This window comes from Mixophyes fleayi, chromosome 9 (genome assembly GCF_038048845.1).
Source record: "Mixophyes fleayi isolate aMixFle1 chromosome 9, aMixFle1.hap1, whole genome shotgun sequence".
NCBI classification, from domain to species: Eukaryota; Metazoa; Chordata; class Amphibia; order Anura; family Limnodynastidae; genus Mixophyes; species Mixophyes fleayi.
The window spans coordinates 13,587,925-13,613,749 of NC_134410.1; the positions used below are offsets into that span (position 1 = coordinate 13,587,925).

At 42.1% G+C, this 25,825-nt stretch overlaps 1 protein-coding gene across 1 annotated transcript; it reads right to left on the reverse strand.

Annotated features, from left to right (window-relative positions):
- Nucleotides 1-107: 107 nt before the first annotated feature.
- LOC142101986 (antigen peptide transporter 2-like) lies at nucleotides 108-25,814 on the reverse strand. Its single transcript, XM_075186483.1, has 12 exons — nucleotides 25,595-25,814; nucleotides 17,991-18,528; nucleotides 16,875-16,989; nucleotides 15,322-15,452; nucleotides 12,339-12,544; nucleotides 11,577-11,774; nucleotides 11,029-11,157; nucleotides 5,916-6,104; nucleotides 4,622-4,795; nucleotides 1,803-1,962; nucleotides 1,490-1,626; nucleotides 108-1,411 (listed from the first exon to the last, which is right to left on the reverse strand). Exons 2-12 carry the CDS (start codon nucleotides 18,487-18,489, stop codon nucleotides 1,226-1,228), a joined length of 2,124 nt encoding a protein of 707 aa, XP_075042584.1. The 5' UTR covers nucleotides 18,490-18,528; nucleotides 25,595-25,814; the 3' UTR covers nucleotides 108-1,225.
- Nucleotides 25,815-25,825: the final 11 nt, after the last annotated feature.

Here is a 25,825-nt window from a genome sequence, read left to right on the forward strand (position 1 = left end):
CTTACAGAATACGTAGTCCGTATCTTTATACCTGCTGCAATGTGGTATAGCCATTAATCCCCGTAGGGTAGAAGATGGTTGAATGTATTCATGCTGTCTGGAAATACTTGTTGTAAATGTCTTTTATTTATATAATACATTATGTACAGCATCTATTACATATATAGGGTCCTGGAAAAAATACAACCTACAAAACACCAAGCTGAGTATTTTTTTAAGAACCGAGATTAAGGTCTTGTACACACAGGGGTTAACGTTAAGTGTTCAGCGAGTATTCTTACAGCACATTTAATATGCTTTTACATTGATTGTCCAGAAAATAATGTAAACGAGTAGAGCTGTACACACACACGTTCTGCCTTTGCTTCACTTGACATGAAGTTCACCATGTCATGCGATGTTAGGTATCTATCAGTACAATATAGTGGAGCTCTATGGGGATGTTCATTAGATACATAGTAGATTATGCTGCAGGAAAGTTTTAAGTCTATGCACGACTTTTGTCTACGCTTCTGACAAATGTTGTTTTTCAACACCCGTATGTACAAACCCAAAGGCTGAAACAAGTGAAATAGAAGGTATGACATATATTACATTTCTAGGAAACATGTATTGAACTGTGTAACAAAATTCATCAAAATCTGGTTTACTACCTATGTTGTTCTTGTTTTATAATCCATATTAAGTCAATTCCATTTATTGCAATAAGAATTGAGCAAAATGCAAGAAAACAAATCACACATCTTTCACTAAGGACAGCTTAGATCTGTGTTTATAATTAGGTCCACTCAGAGCCAATTTAAGGAAACTAAGTGCCTGTTCTTTACTTATTGCCATATGAGCGCAGACCAAACATATTGTACAGAAGTGAATGTCTGTACAAAGTTCTAGAATATATTATAAGATAGAAACAACCAATGAGGAACCTCTGAGGGTGGAGGGCAGCACAGACCGACTGGGATTTGTCTGTCGTGGGAACAAGATTGAACCAAGACTACTGGTTACCTCCAATAGGAGCCACATAACTGCTTTGAAATATATAATGATAAAAAAAAATATATCTAGTTTTCATTTAGTCTCTTGTTTTTGCTTTCCTGAAGGAAAGTGAATGGAAAATAAATATAATATGAGGATAACCTCATTCCATCAATATTACTAGTACTTCATACTGTCTCCTACTTTCCCCACTCTGTGCCATGTGCGTTGTCCGGTGGATAAGTGCGTCTCAGTCGCCGTTCTGCAGGAGCCTGTGATAAGCTCCTCTCTTCCTTACAAGGTCATCATGAGTCCCGCATTCTACTATCCGGCCTCCCTCTAGGACTATAATCTGATCTGCGTTCCGTATACTGCGGAGCCGGTGAGCGATGATCAGCACAGAGAGACCCGGAATACTCTGCAGAGACTGCTGGATCTGTGAAAGAGACATAGTGAGACAGCACAGAAGAGGCACGAGACAGGAAAACAGGATAAAAGAGAGGTAATACTGCACCTCATGCTCTGTGTCTACATCCAGACAACTGGAGATCTCATCCAGAATGAGTAGCCGGGGTCTCAGGGCGAGAGCGCGTGCAAGAGCGACACGCTGCTTCTGACCAGCGCCCAACTGATTCCCGCTGTCACCGACATCTGAAGAGAAGGGTACAAGCTGGATCTCTCAGACATTGACATTGATTCAATTTTTCCTATTAAGAATGTCTAGTACAGTACAGCACATTTGCTGCAGTTAAATGCTCAGAATAATGATATAGTTGTGATGAAATGATGTGTGACCTGGGGGAGGCTGCCCCACGTCATTCTCTCACCTGTGTCATATCCCTTCTCCAGGCCTTTGATGAAGCTGTCGGCCTTCGCCACTCTCGCTGCTGCTATCAGCTGCTGTTCATTGGGGTCCTGGAGCGCGTAAGCGATATTTTCTTTTACCGTCCCGGAAAATAAAACGGGATTTTGAGACACCAGCGCCACCTGGAAAGAATGTCGTCATCAACTCACTTTTGTTATAATAAGTACACTATAAGGTAAAGGGCCGCTAAGCCTGAAATATAAGTTGATTCAGTATCAGGGCCGGCTCAAGGGCAGGACAACTACAGCAATTGCCTTAGAGACTCCAATAAGCATATCAATAAGTTCAAATAGATTATGTAACAATTTGCTGTCCATGCGATAACAAGCTCTGTGATGTTTACTATGTGTTACCACTTATCACATGAGATAGGGATGGTTATATAGATCCTATCTGGAATTTTCAGCATCATGATATAGAAGTGTGTTCTCGTTCCTATGCATCCTGACATTAAAGGGATGAAGAGGTTGTATGATTATTTTTCGTTTTTGCCCTAGACTTAAATTTTTTGGGCAAGTATGAAAAGGAATATTGTAACATCCCATATGGCTTATGCAGGGGAAGGCTGGCAAATTTCAGCCCGGAGGGCGAAACGCGAATCAGAAATATTTTAAAGGAAAAAAATGCAGGTGGGGGCAGGGAACGGCGTCCTCGTGAGAGCTTACCGTCTAGTGGGAAAATGGCAAATCTGAGATAACAGGAGCGAGTGCAGCTCAGATTGTACATTGGGGCAGTACAGGGAGTGTCTGTAGTATAGGTGGGAGTAGGGTAGGCTCTAAAGAAGAGAGATTTGGAGGCTGGGCCAGTCTGATCAGGGAACTAGGGAATTCCCTACATAGGTAGTGGCACGGGAGAATCACCAGAGAGGAGATCAGGTGCAGTTGGGAGGAAGATATGTGATCCAAGAAGAATGCATCAGAGCAGAACAAACTTCACATGAGGCAAATGACCCACATGGACTGGCCCATAATGACAGAACAACGCTCAGTAAACAATTCCCCCGAAGTATCGCGGCGTAAAAGCTATTGCTGTAAAAAGGAACGCGGCCTGCGCACTATTGCCGTTATTACGGTAATATTAACCCGGCCAGCATTGAAACTACCGGAATAACGGTAAAAGTCTGCAGGCCGCGTTACTGTAAAAAGTAATTCGCCCCTAAGAGTTGATTTTAATGATTGATAATATTGAAGAAAAAAATGATGATGTAAGCTGGCTATTTTAAAAGCAAATTCTAAATTAAATCTAAAAGAAAATATTTGGTAAAACCTCTTCATTTAATCTTCTAGTCAGATGAAGATTTAGATCAGAAAATTAGATTATTTTCATAAATTTGGTATCGTGTAATGTCCAAATTCCCACCTCCCCCCATGTAGTGGAACCAGAGTAAATCATAGATGTGGAATCACTTAGTGGAAGGTATAAGGGTATTTGAGGCTACTAAGTTCTATAATCATAGACAGGTGCTGTGGTATATTATATTATTATATTATCAAATGTGTACATTGTCTGAATGTTATTTTACCATGAGTATTAACAGAGTCAGATATGAAAATTTATTTGAAAGCAAAATTTTATGAAATTGAACTGAACCATGAACATAGAGTGAAAATAAATATGTATGTTTTATTCTCTTTTTTTTGGTTTATGACATTGTTCCCCTTTAGTATTTTGGTATGACTGTTTGCTTCTGAACCAGTAGGTGTCACTATTGCACAGCAGACTACAAAGAGGTTTACACTGCAACTAAAACAAAGTAGCTGTCCCCTGAACCCCCTTGTATGGTGCCTGCAGGGAGATGCTGGAGAGCAGCATGTCAGAAATCCCCAGGATCCAATGCACTGGCTGAAAATGATCAGTGACTTCTGATTGGATGAAAGCTGCGGCTCTCCAATCAGAAACAAGCTGTTATTTGAACCAGTGATCAAATCCTTGCGCTTTCAAAATATTGTCCAGCAGCTTCTCCAGAAAATATAAGTGACAGCTGTATGGTGAAAACAGCTTATTACACACAACCCTAAAATATATTTAGGGTGTTGATATATAAACCTCCTGCTTCACCCATGTTTCTATCTTTGCTGGCACATCTATGGCCAATACACCCATGTGGTAAGGTGAACATCTTGTCTAAGACAGCACTGTCCTAGGGGATGCAGAGATGAGGTTCTGACCTCAGTTCCTGGCCACCAACATGCCTCTCTCCTTCTTCACATGACTCCTTTGCTCCTTCCTTCAGTCACTATGCTGTGAACACCAACAGCATGAGAGGAGTGGGTAAGAGCAGGAAAGGGTGAGGAAGTTTTACTTTCTCCTGCCCAACTCAAGTCATTGTGTCAGTAACTGCACTTACTTCTGCAATAAGTGGCCCGTGACCGGATATATGGAAGAGCTGCAGGGTACAATTGCTACCTTGGGCGGAAGAAGAAGGCGGAACAGCCATGGGTACCCACTGCGGACCTTCATGACATTAATTATATTCTTTATAATACAAACTATGGAGAAAAATCTCAGTAAAGGGTAACACCAACTAAAATGTATATTTTGCCAAACATCCCCACAACTACCAGAACAATACATTCATTATTTTTGTACAAGTATTGACAACAAACAAACAGAGATGTGTCATTTTCTACCATAAAAGCTGAATGGCTAGAGCTGCAGGGGGCACAGCGTTGCTGCAGTTTGAGCTTCCTGTTATTGACTGACACAAGACCCCCATGGTTAGATTATGGGTATATATTACATTTTAGCTGGAGTTACCCCTGAACTTTCCCCTAAGATTACCTTGCTATGGAGGTACTGATGTTTATAATCAGCTATTGGTTTTCCATCAAGCAGGATTTCCCCACTCTGTGGATCGTAGAATCTCTCCAGCAGCGACACACAGGTTGTCTTACCACCTCCGGAGGGCCCAACAAGGGCAGTGACACTGCCAGGGGGAAGGGTGAAGGACACATCCTAAAGGGAGTAAGGAAAAAGTAATTGGAGGATAAGACAGAACAAGGACAAAGTTTATGATGCAAATTAATGAAGAAATAAAGAAGGTAATGACTCAAACTATATGTCCTGTCCACACATTACACTATACAACACGTATTGTTTGTTATTTTACTGAGGTCATCATAGAAAGCCCAGGTGGTCACCCTATCACATTAAAGTGTACCCATTGACTATGCTTACTGGAGGCAGCCATTTTCCTGACTGAACCAATATTAATGAGAATAAGTCCTATCTATCCTCTATTAAAAGCACTGTAGCGTGAGGACCTCCATGCCTCAGACTTATGTCATATACCTCAGTCTCATGAATTATAGTTAGATCACAATATTACCGCCTTCATTATGTTTAGGGCGCCGTGTAACTAGTGTCTTCAGATTTTCTGCTTTTCTGTGCTATATTAGAGTAATTTGTGACCATCAAAACACAGAAGGGTAAAGTAATGAGATCAGATAGAGTGTAATAGCAGGCAGCAGGCACAGAGAAGATCAGGAACAAGAAGGTTATTAATGGGTGGTCGGATGAGCTCATGGTCGGTGCTGTGTTTTCAGGTGCTCTCTGTCCAGAGTTGGCACATGGACCGCTCCTCCCTATCCTTGCGTTGCTCCGATGCCCTTGTTCTTGGAAGAGCAGATCAATGGACTTGGAAAGTGGAATGGCAGGGGCGACCTTTCCATGGCAAAAAAACATTTTTTTAAAGGAGAATAGGTGAAGAAGATATCTGGGGCTTCCGGGGATGTAGTTTCATAGATGATTTTAGGGGCAGGGCAGGGAAGCCTGTAAATGTAAATGAGGATCCACTGTTACTACTCTTGCTTGGTGTAATGGGATGCGGGTGAGTAACAGTCCTTACCATTTGTTTGTAATTTGTAATTAAGTAAGCACTAAGGACTATAGCCGCATTGTCTCTGAATTACTGGCACACTCGCGATTTTATAAAAATTGTATCATGCAGGCTCCATATTTTCATGTAAGATTTTCCAAATACCTGATAATTAAGTCAAGGTTATCATTACTATTACACTTCTTGTCATATTTGTGACAAATGTAATCCCCTACATATAGTAGCAGTTAGACTCACCTGCAGGGTTTTGGCATCTGGACGAGAAGGGTAGGAAAAGGTCACATTCTTGAACTCAAATTTACCAAATAAATTGTCGGGACAGTGAGATCCAGACGTGGAAACCAGCGGCTCCCGATCAAGATACAGGAAAACTTTGTTGGCGGCTCCAGCAGAATGTGTTATCTCACTGAGCATGTGAACAAGGGACTAAGAGAAGAATAGAGAAGGGTTTATCTAGAATAATAGGGATTTATCATTAACATGTCTGGCAAATATTTGTATTTTTTAAACATCCAGAACAACTTTTCGTTTGACATTTTAACAGTATTGTATTTTCTGCAGTCTAAAACTCATTACAGAATTAAAGTTAAAAAAAGTCATAATCCAGACAAAAAATGGAAGCATATTTGCATGGGATTACTGGCATAAACTATAGTAGGGTAGTCTTAATTTACTCTTCTAGCAGAGCTCCATGGCCCTCCCTGACAGATCTCCATGACCCTCTCTGGGAGAGTTCCATGATCCTCGCTGGGAGAGCTCCATGTCCCCACTGGGATATGTCCATGGCCCGCTCTGGGAGAGCTCCAGTGACTTCTCTAGGAGATCTCTATGGCCCTCTCTGTAAGATCTCCAGTGCCTTCTCTGGCAAAGGTCCATGACCCCCTCTGGGAGGGATCTCCTCTTGGAGAGTTCCAAGACCCCTCAGACAGGGCTTAATGTACCTCTCCCGGAGAGCTCTATGCTTTATGGACCCATCTGGAAGAGCTCCATCCCCCCCTCTAGGAGAGCTTCATGGCCCTTCTCTGTGAGAGCTTCATGGCATCTCTGGAAAAGCTCCATGACCATCTTTGGGATAGCTTAATGAGCAAGCTCTATGACCTTCTCTGACAGATCACCAGGGTCTTCTCTGGAAAAGCTTCATGGTCCCTCTGGGAGAGTTCCATGACTTTCACCGGTCTAGCTTGTTGCTATGCTTAAGTTTATAGTAATCAGCATTGTGTCTCTGTAAATACTAGCTGTAAAAGAACCTGGCTTTGACTTTATAAAGCGCTTCTTATTACCATTCCAGTGCTGGTGATAGTTCCAGCTTGACCTAGTGTGCCTTGAATCCTGATCTGTTCTGCAATTTGTACCTGACTCGGATTGTTTAAAAGAACTGCTGTCTTCTGCTGCATTCTAACCTCGGCTTGTTAAACAAATCTGCTCTTATATCTCTACTTGCCTTGACCTCTGGCTTGTTTAAAGGAACTGCTGTCTTTTTCTACATTCTGACCTCCGCTTATTAAACGGATCTGTCTGTTACTCTACTTTGGCCCTTGACTGTCTGGCCCTGAGTACCGCTATTTACATCCTGGTTGTTCACTAGTCTCCCTTGGGTGTCAGCTTATTCTTCTTGGTTGAGAAAGATGGGAGTATGAGACCCTGTGTGGACTACAGGGGGTTAAATCAAATAATTGTCAAGAACCTATACCCTCTCCCCCTTGTTCCAGAATTGTTTATTCAACTGAAAGGAGCATTGATCTTTAACAAGATTGACCTCTGAAGTGCATACAACCTCATATGTATTCGTCAGGGGGATAAGTGGAAAATTGCATTCAGTACTCACACGGCATTACGAATATCTATCATGTCCGTGGAATAAGTAATGCTCCTGCTGTATTCCAAGAATTAATTAATGATGCCATGATAGAGTGTCTTGGCAGACACATGGTGGTTTATCTGAATGACATTCTTAAATATTCTGGTTCCTTGTCACAGCATCGTGACCATGTCAGAACAGTTCTCCAGAAACAAAGAGAATTTAAATTATTTGCAAAACTAGACAAATGTGAGTTTGAGATGTCTTAAGTAACCTTCCTGGGCTATATCATTTCTCACCAAGGTATTACTATGGACCAAAGTAAAGTACAAGCTATAAAGGATTGAATCCAACCTACTAACCTGAAAGCTTTACAAAGATTTCTTGGTTTCATTAATTATTACCGGAGGTTTATAAAATGACACGTAAAGGAGCTAACCCTTCTGTTCGGTCTCAAGAAGCTTCAGAAGCATTTGTCACCCTTAAAGAGGCATTTTGTAAAGCACCAGTACTTAGGCACTAAAATTCGGAGCAGCCTTTCATCAATGAGATAGATGCCTCGGATCTCAGAATGGGAGCTATTCTATCTCAACATTTTCGACAAGCTTCATCGATGTGCTTTCTTCTCTCGAAAATTCTCCTCCACAGAAATGAACTATGACATTGGCAACAGGGAACTGTTGGCCATCAAATGGGCCTTGAAGAATGGAGGCATTGGTTAGAAGGGGCAAATAATATTATCACAGTGTATGCAGATCATAAAAATCTGGAGAGGTCGAACCAAGACAAACCCGATAGGCTTTATTCATCTCTAGATTTGACTTCACTATTACAGTTAGATCTGTGTCTAAGAACTTAAAGGCGGATGCCCTCTCTAGGTGCTTCCTTCAGCAAAAATCTTAAAATAAACCTCCCATTGCCATTCTTCCATTTACCAAAATTATAGTAGTTCTTACTCGGGCTCTGTCTACTCAACTACAAGCTTCTCAAGATCAAGCCCCATCCAAAACTCTGCATGACATTCTCTTTGTTCCCCAGCATCTGAGGCAAGCGGTTCTTAGGGAATCGCATGAGAATAAGCAAGGACATCAATGCAGGACATCAAGGAATCAATAAGAACTTATAAATCCTGTCTCATTCCGTATGGTGACCGTCTATGAAAAAGGATACTAAGGAGTTCGTCCAAGCTTGTCAAATATGTGGTCAAAGCAAAAGTCTTAGGAGACCCTGCGTGGGACCCCTTATATACCCCTTCCTATTACTAATAAACCCTGGACATCTATTTCAATGAAATTCATTATTAAACTAACTCCCTCTAATGTTATCACTACAATATGGGTGGTGGTTGATTGCTTTAGGAAAATGGAGTTGGCTTCTTTGTTCATCCAATACATCTTCGACCTTCACGGAATTCCCATTAACATAACATCTGACAGAGGATCACAGTTTATTGCTAAGTTTTGGAAGTCACTTTGCGCAACCCTTGTTGTGGAACTGATTTTTTTGTCTGCTTACCATCCTCAGACTTATGGACAAACCAGATAGGTCAAGTGAAAAAATGTTAGATGTGAAGAAGGTATAGAAACAGGTTAATTTTTTGGTTCATTGGAGATGATATGGCCCAGAAGAAAGGTCCTGGGTCCCTGCCAGAGTCCATCAAGCCAAAAAAATAGCAGAGGATTTTATAAAAGAAACACTCAGAAACCTCAGTATTGAAGGGGGGGGGGGGGGGGGCGGTAAGCTTTAAGAAATAGAAGCATTAGCTGTGAATTTACTGCTGCAACCATGTGCAGTTCACTGATTTGGCTGGTTGCTATGTTTATAGCAACCAGCATTGCTTAAACTCCCTGCTGCAGCCATGCATCTAATCATCCAGCAAACTTTTGAATGGCTTTGCTGGCTTTACAAACCGTTTCCTGTTACCATTCCAGTGCTGAGGATAGTTTCAGCTTCACCTAGTGTGCCTTGTATCCTGACCTGTTCTGCTATTTGTACCTGACCCAAACTGTTTAAAGAAACTGCTGTCTTCTCCTGCATTATCACCTCCGCTTATTAAACGGATCTGCTCTTATATCTCTGCCTGTCTTGACCTCTGGCTTGTTGAAAGGAACTGCTGTCTTCTTCTGCATTCTGACCTCGGATTGTTAAATGGATCTGCTTTTATATCTCTGCCTGCCCTGACCTCTGGCTTGTTTAAAATGAACTGTTGATTTCTATTTCTGCTGGCCTAGGCCTGTCTGTAGGCCCTGAGTTCTGTCTTTTACATCCTAGCTGCTCACTAACTGCTTCCCACTAACTGCTTCCGTGTGCTGTCCACTCCACCGGGCAAGTGCCAGATCATTCTCCATTAAACCCTGCCTGTCTGGCTCTGAGTTCTGCCAGTAACATCCTGGTTGCTCACTACCTCCTACCATGTTCGGTCCACTCCACCTGGCAAGTGCTAGATCAACAACTGCTACTACACAGGCTTAAGTCCTGGGGGCAACTGAGTACTGTGAAATGTAAGACATTCCTCGGAAAGGGGGCTGCTGAATGTGAACATCTCGCAAAGCGGTTCTAACAGTTGAGGATATCATGTTATTCTGCCCTTAACAGAGCTCTATGGTCTTCTCTGAGAGATCCCCATGGCCCTCTCTGGGATAGCTCTATGACCCTCTCTAGGAGAGATTCATGGCCTTTCTGGGAGAGCTTCATGGCCCTCTCTGGGAGTGCACCATGGCCCTCTCTGGGAGAACTTCATGACCCTCTCTGGGAGAACTCCATGTCCCTCTCTGGGAGAACTCCATGACCCTCTCTGGGAGAACTCCATGACCCTCTCTGGGAGAACTCCATGATCCTCTCTGGGAGAACTCCATGACCCTCTCTGGGAGAACTCCATGTCCCTCTCTGGGAGAACTCCATGACCCTCTCTGGGAGAACTCCATGGCCCCCTTTGTGAGAACTCCATGGCCCCCTTTGTGAGAACTCCATGGCCCCCTTTGGGTGAGCACCAGGGCATTCTCTGGAAGAGTTCAATGGCCCTTTCTATCATAATCAGGACAAAATAGTCAACAGTCTTGTTACACCTAGGCCACGTCCAAATCTATCTAGCTACACAACCTACTCAGCAGTGGCCACCCCTCAGAATGGTAAGGCATGCTACATTTTGGCAACTGAAAAATGGATATGACCCATGAAAATTGCACAATTCAGAGATATGCTGTATACTTCCTTCTATATTTAAAGATAATAATGAAGGATAGAGCTTAGTGAGAATAAAATATGTTGCAAATTTAGGCTTAATATGATTCTGAAAAAGGGACAAAAGAAACTGAAAATCGACTTTCAGGAACATAACACAAGGGGGGAAAGATGGAGAAAGGAAACTGCAAACAATGACATAAACAGTATATGACTTTTAAACTCGTCGTACTGGGTTGTGATGCTATATCCTGTGCTAAACTGCAAAGAAGCAGATCCAGATGAGCTCATCAGCATCCTGGTTATACTATAGACAAACTGCACCTGTATACATAAGTGACCAGTACTAGTGAATTGTGTTTAGTCACTTACCCGTATATAGTCTCCGGCCTGCATCTGGTACAGGATGAAAGACACCATCTCCCCACTGCTCATTGTTCCACTCTTGATTAGGTTGTGCCCAAGCCATAACATTAAAACATTAATTCCAAGATTAATGGTCTAAAGGAAAGAAAACCATCTTATTAAAACACACGTGTATTAATCCACCCAATTTACTTCTCATCCTTAGAAATGTTCTAATGTGACCTTTTCTAATAGGGAACCCCTAAACCTTAAATACCTTAACATTTAACAAACAACAACACCCTTGCCCCTAAATAGCAGAACGACCACATCCCAGGAGAACACATCCCGGCTGGTGCTGCAATCTCTGTTGTTCCCTGTGACAACCACTAGAGGGAGCAGTGGAAGGCGATTTTATTTTCCTTTAATGTCTTGACACCATCAACCAAATACGTATACTTTAAATGCATATAGACTGTAAATCTTACTCATGATTTCTTTTGCAACCATTGAAACACGTCCTGTGGAGTTACAGACACAACGTGCATCGTCTGACATCCCTAATGAGTCCTCACCCTTATCGCCAGCAGATACAAAGCTCTGACCAGGTCCCTACGTGTCTGGAGATCATGTGTCTTCTTCAGAGCCTCCTCGTATCTCTTCACCTCTTCTTCCTCGGCAGCAAAACATTGCACGGTCTTCACCGACTCAATAATCTCTTTCGCCAGATCACTGGAGCTAGCAATGGAATCCTGCACCTTTCTCACCAAGTCCTAGGTGACAATGGTAAAGGGTTTCAATTATTGCGTCTAACACATAAATGAGAACTATTTATAAAAAAGTTGCTTATCTTTTACTCTCAATAATTTGAAGTGCACCTATCATGAGTAGATTCACAAAACTGTCTGTATGTTATTCTACAGTTCATTGTTTTTTAGGTGCTAAAGCAGGTCTGGTCAACCTTTGGCTTTCCAGATGTTGTGTAACTAAAAGCCCCAGCATGCTTTGCCAGTAAAAAGCCAGTTGACAGCTGGCAAGTCATGCTCGGACTTGTAGTTTCACAGTATCTGTAGAGCCACAGGTTGGCCAGGCCTGTGCCAAAGCCTCTAGAGGTGTACAGCTTACTGTGTTGATATATCTCCCAGAAACATCAAATATGTCTCCATTTGCTGGACAGGTAATAAATATGCATCAAGAAGTAGCCACCTAGGCTGTAAGACTTAACCTTTCCCTCCTCTATATAACATACTAAGTACTTACAAGTATTTATACGTGTTTTTACAAATATGACATACCCACATTGCCCCTACACATAATGCAGGCAGACCCATAAGTACCTGGTGGTATTTATTGTATAAGCTCTGTACAGCCCAAGTCAGTGGAGAACTAATTAAGGTGAGGAGTGTAAGTCGCCAGGACAAAGCGATCATGAAGGAATAATGCCCAATACATTTCACCAGCATTCGCAGAGTGATGTTCACATTTCCAGCAATAGAGCGGCTCACGAGGGCTGTGTCATGTGACAGCCGAGAATTGATGTCACCTGCAGGAGACAAATAGTAACATTATCACATACACACCTAGGGGTAAATGTATTAATGTCCGGATTCTTCAACTCCGGCGTGTTCAGCGTCTTCGGCGATTAAATTTAAAGCGGCGGTGCATTGTAAAGGGAAGTTTCCCTTTACAATGCAGCGCCGCTTTAAATTTAATCGCCGAAGACGCTGAACACGCCGGAGTTGAAGATTCCGAACATTAATACATTTACCCCCTAGAGTTGACAACTCACTTCTCAATAAATATACATACATATGACTCACACAGATGAGATGGTGAGATGTGGACTTACACTGGTGAGGTGGAGAGATGTGGACTTATGCAGATGAGATGGAGAGATGTGGACTTACACAGATGAGATGGTGAGATGTGGACTTACACTGGTGAGGTGGAGAGATGTGGACTTATGCAGATGAGATGGAGAGATGTGGACTTACACAGGTGAGATGGAGAGATGTGGACTTATGCAGGTGAGATGGAGAGATGTGGACTTACACAGGTGAGATGGAGAGATGTGGACTTACACAGATGAGATGGTGAGATGTGGACTTACACTGGTGAGGTGGAGAGATGTGGACTTATGCAGATGAGATGGAGAGATGTGGACTTACACAGGTGAGATGGAGAGATGTGGACTTACACAGGTGAGATGGAGAGATGTGGACCTACACAGGTAAGATGGAGAGATGTGGACTTACACAGGTGAGATGGAGAGATGTGGACTTATGCAGGCGAGATGGAGAGATGTGGACTTACACAGGTGAGGTGGAGAGATGTGGACTTATGCAGGTGAGATGGAGAGATGTGGACTTACACTGGTGAGTTGGAGAGATGTGGACTTACACAGGTGAGATGGAGAGATGTGGACTTATGCAGGCGAGATGGAGAGATGTGGACTTACACAGGTGAGGTGGAGAGATGTGGACTTATGCAGGTAAAATGGGGAGATGTGGATTTACACAGGTGAGGTGGAGAGATGTGGACTTATGCAGGTGAGATGGAGAGATGTGGAGTTACACTGGTGAGTTGGAGAGATGTGGACTTACACAGGTAAAATGGGGAGATGTGGATTTACACAGGTGAGGTGGAGAGATGAGAGAGAAAATACAGAGGAAGGTACGCTCTGTAGCAAAACGCATTTAGGAGAAACTCTTCACCAAAACGCTACCATTGCTCAGAAATGTGTGAGATTTCTACTGACTACGATCGCAACTTCCTCTCCACCACCTACAAACCACAGCTCCTATACAAAGCCATCACACCAACCTCCTAGTAGCAGCACTCCACAGAGATAGAGTGTTATAAAAGTTATAACTTTATTCAAGACTAACTAGGTTTATGAATCTGTGCTTACAGCACACACACAAAATCACTTTATAGCCAATGCGCAATAGTACACCCTATAGTCTATACCTCTTAAGAAACTGACTTAGCATACTGCCATGGAAGCAGCTTCAGTGTATGCTGCAACCAGGGCCGGATTAACCAAAGGGCTTTATGGGCTACAGCCCAGGGGCCTTTGCCAGCTGGGGGGCCCAAGAGATTTAAAAAAAAAAATTTTTTTTTTTTTTTTTTTTAAACGTCGGCTTTTTCTTCATCGGGTTGGGGGCCAGGGGCGGATTAGCCATCCATACACTGCCTCATGTGTTTTCAGTACATTTTTTTTATTATTTGTTTTCCGGCGGCGCGGGGGATGGTGGTGGGTGATAGGCGAATCTCTCGTATTTGGTTTGACCTGAAGGGGCGGATCCGGCAGTGATGCTGTCCTGGCAGCGAATAAGGAGGCTGCCTGTCACAGAGAGGGGACTGCAGAGGCTCTGGCGTGACTTCCTTAGCTTCGCGCCCAGACGTATGCCTCCTGCTTCATGAAGCTGAGCAGCGCCAGCACAGGTAAGTAGTTAGCAAACTAATCAAAAAAGTGCGTGATAGTGACAGTGAGGGTGTGTGTTGATGTTCCCTGGCTTTTTAAAATGTTATGTTATGATATTTAATGGTCACTTTCTATATAGTGAAATAGGAAATCCATTCATAAAATAACACAAGCATAGAAGCTTGGTCGGATTAGATAGATTGCAGGGTATACTGATTTTATTGTTACCCATGAACTATTTTGGTTAAACAGCTCAGACATTTTTGGAACACTGATGGTAAAGAGTAAATAGACTGGTGTGACAGCCATTTGGAGAAGTGACAACCACCACAAGGAGGGAAAAGTAAGAGACAGAGGAAAAGCACAAATATATATACATACATACATACTAAATATATATATATATATATATATATATATATATATTGCACTTGACCTGTAATCCAGAAATACAAGTGAGCTTTGTGAATATATTCTCTTCCGCAGGCCTTAGAGCCATGAAACACACTTGGATTGTACTTGGTTAGGGTTAGGCAGATTCATTTGAAGTTTAGTGGTTCATTCATTTGCAGTTTGGTGGTTCCATGGGGGAGCTTTGAGTAGGTAAGAGCATAGGGTTAGGCTAAGATGAGGTAGGAATAGGTTAGAGTTAGGTTGTGATGAGGTAGGAGAAAGTTAGGTTTAAGATGTGGTGGTAAAATTAGGGTTAGATTGTGAGAAGGTAGACATGCCCAATACGATATTACTGGGGGGCCCCAATATCGGACTGGGCATAAATTGCTTGACAAATGGGGTCCTCACAGTATCCCCAGCCCAGGGGCCCACAATATCTTAATCCGGCCCTGGCTGCAACACATTTTTTTTTACACACTAATTTTAAGGCCATCCGGTACCTGTTTTAGTAGTTTCAAAGAATCCAATGTCCTGTTTAATGAGAGCACGATACAGATGGACCCGCAAACGTTGAGTGAGCCGACCCATACAGTACATAAATAGTCCCCCTCGGCAGCCTGCAGAGAGAGAGCTGTGTCGGGAGAGACATATACATCAATATCCTTCAGAACTGTACGTATCAATGAATCAGATTTAAAGTTGACACTGCCCCTGGAACTAGTAATTGTGTATTGTCCATCCCATGATCCAGTCCATCACATTCCTCCATTATTTTCCCGGCATATGTCTAGTTTCCCTATATCTTACAGCCTTGGATGTAGAGCATAAGACCCTCATGTCTTGCATAGAAAATGTGACTTTTCATGTTGTTGATCTGCTGTGACACAAAGTGCCTCGAGCCTCCCTGATGTCACAAGGAACCTGATAGGCTGCATTCTCACAAGATGGCTGCCTCCACTGTAGGCTATTCAAGGGCAAACGCAGGATTTGTAGACGGGGGCTTCCACACCACGCCGCCAGTGGGCGTGACCAGCATGCAGGACCAGCATGCATGGGGGCGTGGCTATAATTTTAGACAGTGCTTGGCTGCTCTCCAACTCTTCCTATCCCCATAATATACATGGGCAATGCTGCGTGCACTACTGTTAGGATGACACAGCTCTCCCTTTTCAAGCAAAACCGTGTGAAGCGGGGTAGGATCCAGCCACCTCAATTATACAGTGCCCCAGGTTTGGAGGGGGGGTTTCCAGGCACTAGGAACATTTTATTATAATAGTAGTAGTTGTTGTAGCCTATTAGTAAGCATTTCTTTTTATTTTGATTATTTTATTCTGCTGTCTGTGTTTGTTTAGTATCCTATCTTTAAAACTTGTGTAACTATGGGGCTGATGCAGAGTTGCTCACACATTGGGCTTAAATTACTATAAATAAGTGCACGCAAAATTGCGTATTTCCACCCCTGTGCCGATCTCAAGATGCGTCTGGTTCCGTATCGGCATCATAGGTCCCTGGATGGCAGCATGTCATCAGTGTGCAAAAGATATGCCTCCTAACAGGCATATACTTGTATGTTTCTTATTGTACTCGGCCTGCATTTGCACACCCCTTCCCTCCCGCGTTTCGCCTCTCCAGTCATACGGATGCGAACAAATTTGCATTGACGCATATGCGCCAAATCTCTTTGTGGGCATGCAGTGCCCATTTTTTGCAATTAACATCATGCAATTAACACTTAGATCAACTCTGCATCAGGCCTATGTCTTTAAAACAATTCTTAAGTTATTGCTACAAGAAAGATAATTGTGAATGGAGTAATCCTTTATCATGTAACCAAGTCTAGTTATTTTGTATACAAATCTCTTAGACCTGGCACTTTAGCAGATCGGGTCACTGTTATAAATGTAGCTACAAGCACTGGATTATCACTGGACAGAGGATTGTGCAGTGGAAGTAATATTAGCATAGCAAAAAGATGTATGTGTTGGAATGTGTTACATGTATGTAAGTCAATCTTTACATGCAACATTTTACCATATACATGCAACTTACTCACCTTGTGATAGAAAAAATTCCCATAAACAATATAGCGTGCAAGAATTCTGCCTCCTTGTACTTGGTGGACAAGATGTCAAACACTCGCCCCATGTAGTAAGGAATTGACATTTCAACTGTGAAGTATAATAAAATTATAGGTAATTCTTTATGCTTCATATATCTGCACAAAATTATTTTCCATAGCTTCGATTATAGCTTATACCGTATCTTAGCAATTACTTTGCTTTACCTACTGTACTGTAAATACTCATATTATAGACATACCTAACCCTACTGTTTAATACAGGCCTGGCCAACCTGTGGCTCTCCAGGTGTTGTAAGATTACAAGTCCCAGCATGACCTGTCAGCAAAAGGTTGGCTATCTACTGGCAAAGCATGCTGGGGCTTGTAGTTTCACAATACCTGAAGAGCCACAGGTTGGCCAGGCCTGGATTAATACATTGTTCGAGAACATTATAATACAATCAGTGGTGAAAGAGCTGATCACACGGCAAGCTGCCTCACCAGTAATATAATGGCACAAATTTATTTGGGATTGTTACAGTACTAAGGTTGCGCTTCCGAAACATGAACGCCAACCAGTCAAGACTGCAGGTTGGGCACTGTATGTGGTCAATATGGGACGGTGATTTGGTCAGCATTGGGGTGTGATCTGCTCCCATAAGTAAGGCTGCATTTTACAAATCACATGTGACAGCTATTGAGCTTAGCAGAAGAGTCCCTTCAAAATTTAACTGGAGAGCCCAAAGATTTCTGGTTATCTCCTTGGGTCTGATGGTCACTTCTACAAGACTGAAGAGTCAGCAGTAATTGGTGACAGGACAACCTAGTCTATAATTTATTATTCAGCCTGACATGTCTTCCATAATTCACATGGTATGTCTCTAAAAATGTAATTACTCATGTTATTACTTCGAATAGGTTATTACAATTCTGTACAGAGACATCCTCTTTTTTTAATGCATTGTCCGTGGCCAAGATTTTCTTTAAATTCTTCAAACACAATAATGGTGTTTTGTTATTCTCTGTTGTGAATTTGCCGGTGTTTTGGCTATCCATAAAACCCACCTAGATGGAAAGGTTGACACTTATTGAAAGTTGTGTTAAACTTACATGTCAGAGCCAGCGTCAAGAAGGTAAAAGCCAGGCACAGAGGCAGCCAGTCTGGTTTGGAATATTTTATGAGCCTGATGAAATTCTTTCGGTCTCTTTGTTTCCCATTTCCGTCTTTGGATGGAGACTCTCTTGGGAAAATAAGAGGTGAGACCAGATCCCAGAACAGACAGGATAGGGACAGGGGCAGGTGAGAGAGCAGAGTGTGGGACAGACCTGAGTGTAACTCCGGAGCCTGAGAGGTGAGGAGGAACCTGAGAGTCTGGTACAGAGGTGGCACCAGGCAAAGGGTCAGAGTGTAGAGAAGAGCAGATGGGATCCACTGTGGATGGGGCAGTTTAAGAGATATTGCTCCAAGTACAGGGGCTTTAATGAGGTACACCAGCCACACAGTGTCCAGGAGATATATAGGATAATATGTGTATACAAGATAGGATGTTATATAACTTAGTGATGAGTCAAGCAAGAAGACAATGAATGGAAAACATAAAGAGATCATTGTGGAGGTGGAAGAATATAGCAGATGCTTCTGGATGTCCTGGAAAACAAAATGAAGATTTGTGAATGGGTAAATTGATATTTAAGACTGTTTGTACAGTATTAAAGATTTAACAAATCCACAATAAAGAACAGTTATACTCTAAATGATATTTCGGTGAGGCTTCATACGTACCTTTGTTTCCCAACAATATCCTGGACACAATTGTGGAATTTACCATCCCGATATATCTGACTCTAATTATTATTACAGGACAAGGCCCGAACTTCCCTATTTGTGTAAAATAAATACATGAATTCTACCAATAATAGGAAAATGATCATGATCAATCTTCTGGCCCTGATATTCTGCCACTTTCGGTCGGGACCTATGTGGTAATTCCGTCTCATTCTACTTCCTGAGACAGCTGTCTCAGTTTGCCTCAATATATTAAAACTACTATTTTAAAAAGGAAAAATCAAAGTATCATCATCACCATCATCATTTATTTATATAGCGCCACTAATTCTGCAGCGCTGTACATAGATCTCACTCACATCAGTCCCTGCCCCATTCAAGCTTACAATCTAAATTCCCTAACACACACACACACACACACACACAGAAGGTCACACAGACACACAGAGACTAGGGTCAATTTGTTAGCAGACAATTAACCTACCAGTATGTTTTTGGAGTGTGGGAGGAAACCGGAGCACCGGAGGAAACCCACGCAAACACGGGGAGAACATACAAACTCCTCACAGATAAGGCCATGGGCGGGAATTGAACTCATGACCCCAGTGCTGTAAGGCAGAAGCGCTAACCACGTAGCCACCGAATCAGTGAATCAGCGACGTTGGCGTTCATAATTACCTCTTAAGTTTTGGGACAGGGACAGAGAAGAAGATGATGTTGCAATACATATAGATTTATCGCTGAGTCCGGTGAGGAGGAGGTGACTATGGTTATGTATCGCTGCATAGCCGCTATTTACCGTGCCGGGGCTGCTCTGCAAATCCAGGCGACAACCACCCCCTCGTCGATGGTTACCGCCATGAGGAAGCGCTTTATTGCATGCACAGACATTAGCATAGTGAGTTGTCCTAGAGGAGAATAAAGAGAAGCCTCTCTGGTGCAGCTGGACCCCAATGACCAGGTAAGCTAATGGCAGTCTGAGATAGAGTTAGTTTGTGGCAAATATGGGGTCTATGGGGATGGTGTTAAGATCTAGTAACTAAGGCAACATAAACAATAACAAAACAGCTCTTCACTCCTTATTAAATACACCCCATAGTTGGTCTACTTTGTAGCAGAACCTGAGAATAGTTTCCGCTGTGTTTAGAAAAAATGTGCTCTGTGATAGATACGCATTAGTAAAAACAGAAAAACATTCCCACATTATAATTAGCTCACATCTGATAATGCAATCAAGGATGTGGTTTTTCAACATGCTTCCTTGTAGAAGTAGAATTTTGGCTCTTTCACTGATGTGATATAAAAAAAATGCACAATCACTCTAAATATGTTCATTAATCAATTCACATGTTCTTTATGTGCATTTATAAATCCCAAATTTCGTGTGAAAGGGCTCTCAGTTGGAATCTGATTAGTGAGCCTTAGTGCAGTGAGACATGTCTGCATGTGATTGCTTAGTAATGAAATCTATCTGCGGTAATCACAACTTATTCTGCAGCGAGTACCTTATAATATAAGACTATAAGAAGTTAACATAATGATTACATTACAGTGCTTAGTACTTTATACTGACAATAAGGAAAAATAATGAAATACAATTTCTTGCTGGCAGGTTTCCAAGTCTAGACACAAATGTGTCTATTTGCCCACGTAGCCCCTATAGTCACATTGCACTTTGGGGAACGGCCCCTGGAAATTGGGGGTGGGACGACTTTTGTGGGATTGGGGGGTGCACATGGTGGAAAATGTAAACAAAAATAATTAACTTTTAAGCTCAACCAACTAACACTTTCGGACCATCCACCTTTTTATGCAGACGTACAGCTGCGCTGACACCTACAGAACCAGCAAATTAATTTCATTGGTCACTTTAAAATGGCTGCGGAGGGGGCGTGTGAGTGTAAGGGTCAATCAGAAGCCACAGTATGTGGATAACGCAGCACCTCACAGCCCTGATTTTCGGTCCGGGTTATAAGAAGAATAGCTGAGTCTTGGGAAAAACGCTGCATGGAGCAGCCCGGCGCTCTGGCGGGAGGGGGGATGCAATATAACCTTGTATATGTGTTAATTAATCATTGTGTGTGAGTCATCAGTGTTGCATGTGTCTCTTTACTGTGCTGGAGTGTTTTCATTACATGGTATCTGTGTGTATATGAAAGAGCTTATCATCATCATCATCATCACCATTTATTTATATAGCGCCACTGATTCCGCAGCGCTGTACAGAGAACTCACTCACATCAGTCCCTGCCCCATTGGGGGCTTACAGTCTAAATTCCCTAACACACACATACAGAGAGAGACTAGGGTCAATTTTGATAGCAGCCAATTTACCCACCACGCAAACACGGGGAGAACATACAAACTCCACACAGATAAGGTCATGGTCGGAAATTGAACTCATGACCCCATTTCTGTGATGCAGAAGTGCTAACCACTTAGCCACCGTCTGCATCATATGTGTACAAAAACCATTGGTAAAAAAATGCATGAAGTCAAGTGACCCGGTCTAGGGTAGCCCACTATGGGGCAGATGGTCCAGCCCAGTCAGTCCCTGGTGTGTGTGTGTCTCTGTCTTGTTCTCTAACAACATTTACACTTTATCACAAATATATGGAAAAAAAATACAAGTACGTTTATTGGGTGACTATCGAGGGCCTGCTCCCACCCAACAGTGATAGAACCAGAGGAGAATGGTTCAGGGTCATGTGGTTACGTCAGTCATGTGGTTACGTCTATTGGTCATGTGATCACTCTGCTAATTCTACATAGATAAATTACTGTAGACTGAGGGGAGCGCCTGACATAAGTATAACACTGACATAACTTCACCCCGGAGAGTTGTATAAACCACGGACAGGGCTGGATTTGTGGACAGACAGCAGAGTCTGATACCCAGGGTGACAGGTCTTGAGGGTCAGCACTTATATCATTTTTAATAACATATTTGTTACCAAAACATTTATTCTCCAGCTATATATCCCCAACAGTAGCGACTCAAATTATTCAACTAAAGCAGTATAACACTATTGTACATAATGTACTTACACAAAATTTTATTTATATTAAAACAAAGTGCATTATGTGAGATGGCAGCTAGGGGGCGCAACACATGTAAACCCAGATCTGAGCACTAAGGTTACATGTTGCATACAGGAAATATAACATACACTTCATGGATACATACTAACGACAGAATATTACAGACATTGTTTCTTCTGCATCTATACAACACAACTGATTCATGGCTTTATCCATTGTTAGTGTCCACGTCCCAGCCCAGGGTAAATATCTGTCGCCAATCTCCTGATCTGTGACTTATATCATCAGCCATTTTGATAAAATTTCCAGCAAGTTTATAAAATGTCCGACTACAGCAGATGAGGGGGAAACTGAAAGTTTTATACAAGCTACAAACTGGCGCAGAGCCAGCATCAGTGATAACGTGACTCATATACTTATGGGATGGTAATGATTGTATCAGAAGCGGAACACAGAGCACAACGAGGAAGGGAGGGAGGTGGGTAACGAGCAGACTGTCTCTGAAACATATTAAACTGCAGTATAACCATAATTCCCAAAATCCACAATAATACACTGAGCTCGAGATTTGTCCACTGCAGGAGATTTGTCATTGCAGGAAGCACCTTTTCTATAAGACACCACGACGGCACGGTGGTTGTGGTTAGCATTTCTGCCTCACAGCACTGGGGTCATGAGTTTGATTCCTGAACATGGCCTTATCTGTGTGGAGTTTGTATGTTCTCCACGTGTTTGCGTGGGTTTCCTCCGGGTGCTCCGGTTTCCTCCCACACTCCAAAAAACATACTGGTAGGTTAATTGGCTGCTATTAAAATTGACCCTAGTCTCTGTCTGTCTGTCTGTGTGTGTGTCTATGTTAGGGAATTTAGACTGTAAGCCCCAATGGGGCAGGGACTGATGTGAAAGGGTTCTCTGTACAGCACTGCGGAATTAGTGGCGCTATATAAATAAATGGTGATGATGATGTGGGGTGTATACGGTGATATGTCATACTGCCACTTCTCCTTCTGCCTTCATTGTAATATTATCAAATTCCATTCACTTATATCTCCAATACTGCAAGTTGTAAATTTCCTCTGAACCCTCTTCCAGTCTCAGCTGTCTGTAGGTGACACCTGTTGGTTGGTAATCTCCTCTGTGCTGCTGATACCTGGATGGGATCTGTGTAAGTTTTGGGGGCATCAATTTTCCCACCGAAAAACTCTCTTGTGACATCTCAGACCAGACAGTAACATCAGTCAGATTATACTCCCCATAAGTGCTATAGAAGCTGGAGATCACTATCAGGCCTGGATTTCATGTGTTCCCATCCAATCCATCCTTCCTGCACCCTCCTCATCACAGTGCCATGTAGGGCAGAAACTACCACTGGTTTACATATTTATAAGGTCAATAAGAATAATTTACAAGCACTATTACAGTCTGCCGGCAATATAAAAACACCAGAACGATAGGAATTTATATTCTATATAAAAGTAATGCTTGGCTAGAAACACCCATAGAAACGTAGTGCTCTGTCTGTACATGTAAGAGACTAACAGACATTATTTTGGGAGCAAAAGTTACAAGGAAACAATGAAGGACCTGCCACACTTGTCCTACAGCCGCCTTAGGCCCGGGACTCTGTGATCAGAAAATCTGGGCATGTCCCTACTTTTGCTGACACACCCTATTTAGGGGGCGCCTAAACCACTAACACATACCTCCAAATATTTAGAATCATGAAATCAGAACAAATAAGCCCTTTGGGTAAAACTACACCCACCTTGGTCAAGCCCATCCCTATTGCAGCCCGCGAATCGGGATGTGCCGCCAAAATCGGGACAGTTGGGAGGTATGTTAATGAGTGACATAATGTCAATTATTCATTGTCTCTAATTCACTGTGCCCCCCCCCCCCCCTCACTATGCACCAGCCCCTGACATGGAGGACAGCAGTCAGCAAGGAGGACAATGCTCTGAGTTCCCAATAATCACGGAACACCTCCCTAATCTACCTCCTCCATCTCTATAATGTCATTTAAATAACATTGTCCTTGCAAAACAAAATCTTGTTTTTACAGTACAAAACGAGGCACATTCATGAGTCTGGAAAGCACTCAGCAAAGATAGACCCTGATCCGCCCTATTTCTCCCATTCAAAAATGCTAAATCCCCTCTCCCCCATACAGACATTGCCATTGTATGCAGAAACTTTGCCCATGAGGGCAGATGAGTATAGGCCGGCCTAATCGTGCTGGTTTGCAGTTCGGTAAATTACCTTTTTATGGTTTAGGGAAAGTCCTATTGCAGCTAACATCCAGTTTACTGTATATTTAAATGTATTTTTTTTAGATACCAGGATGTAAGCTTGTAATATAATAAGTATATACATACAGGTTCATTTTAGCACCTGGGGCGAGAAAGAAAAACACCGCCACCCCCCATGACCTCAATTTTAAGCATATGAACCTAAAATATTCATAAACTGAGCCCCCCTTCAGCGTTGGGCCCTGGGCGATCGCCCCTATTGCACAGCCCTAGTTACGGCCCTGGTACCGGTCCCACCAACAAGCAACTGATGTAGTTCTTACCAGGTACACGCACATGGAATAAAATTATAAGTCCCGGTAATAAAAGAGCACAATTCTGTGTATTATTTATATCTATAATGATATGTTTTGTTTGTTGAGTCACTTAACAACTAAGTGCACTGAAAACGTGTTCCTTTTACAGGTACGTCCCAGATAAAATTACATATATTCAATACAAAAGACATATAATAAAATATATTCAACACAATAAGACATACATGTACGATAAATACAACACAGATAACGTGACTTTGTTACAAAAAACCACATAAACAACATTTATAATCAAACTTGGATTCAAAAAACATCCGTAGTTTGTGATCAAATGTTTTAGCAGAATGTAATCGTCCGATGTCATCAAAACTCTAATTATATAAAATAAAATGTTCAAAGTAAAAAAAATAAAGTAACATAAAAATAAATTAAAAAATTTGCCCAGGAGCTCTGTGCTTGAGACTTGGGGCCCCTCAACACTTTGTTCTGCATAGTTTATTACAGGTGGGTGATAATATATAGAAAACAGGTGACTATATAATTGCCATTCATAATAATATTACTAATATATACAAATTATATAAGGGGAACAGTATGTATAATAATATGTCCATGTATTTATGAAAAAATACCTAATGTGTCCTGAGTTATACACAACAAACAAACCCAGTTGGCAGGCATAGAAACCTACTGTATATATTAGGGGGTTGTCCAGTAGGGGAACAAACTTAAAATAAAATTCAGAATGATATAAATAGAGATTATACATTCTACATTTAAGATACTTAATTTGTTGTTAAAATTTGCAGAATCTCTGTTTTATCTGTAATAACATTAGCCCAGTAAGTAAAATAATAATCAGTAGTAACTATAGGAGTAATTACTAAGGTGTCAGTGAGAGTGCTTTGAATATTGAGGTCTAGCTGCCACTTGTTAGAGTAAATGGCAATGTACTACCAGCTAGTTTTTATTTTTAGGTGATTTATTCTCTGATTAATTCCAGCAGGAAGAGGCAGTTTGCACAGTGTGGGAAATATTATAGACTGTAACACAAAGCCAACACAAACATGTTACAGGAACATCATAATAAATAGCGGTTTCCCAATATGTGGCTACAACGCTTGTAGAACTACAAGACTCAACACGACTGGTGGCCATGCTGGGACTTGTAGTTCTGGAGATCCATTCATTGCCTTTACTGTGATTTCGAAGAATACGTTTAAAATGAAGAGAAATAGTAGATGTAAGTGAAAAGGCAGAAGCCCCCGATATGCTGAGGGGACTTTATATAGCGCCCCCCACCCCCCTCATTATACTCACTGTCTATAGTGGATGGAGCAGGGAGCAGTTTGGGCCCCAGTTCTCTGCGCTGTGTGACCCTCTGTGTCTGGTGAGGAGGGGGGATCCGACCCCAGGAGAAGTGGATATAATTTGGGGTGTCTGTACTTAGAGGTGCTCAGAGCTGATCCCAGTAATAGTCCAGTTTATATCTGCAGTATAATATATCTGAGTCTATACAGACAGAGCTGGGAGGGAGGAATTAATGTCACT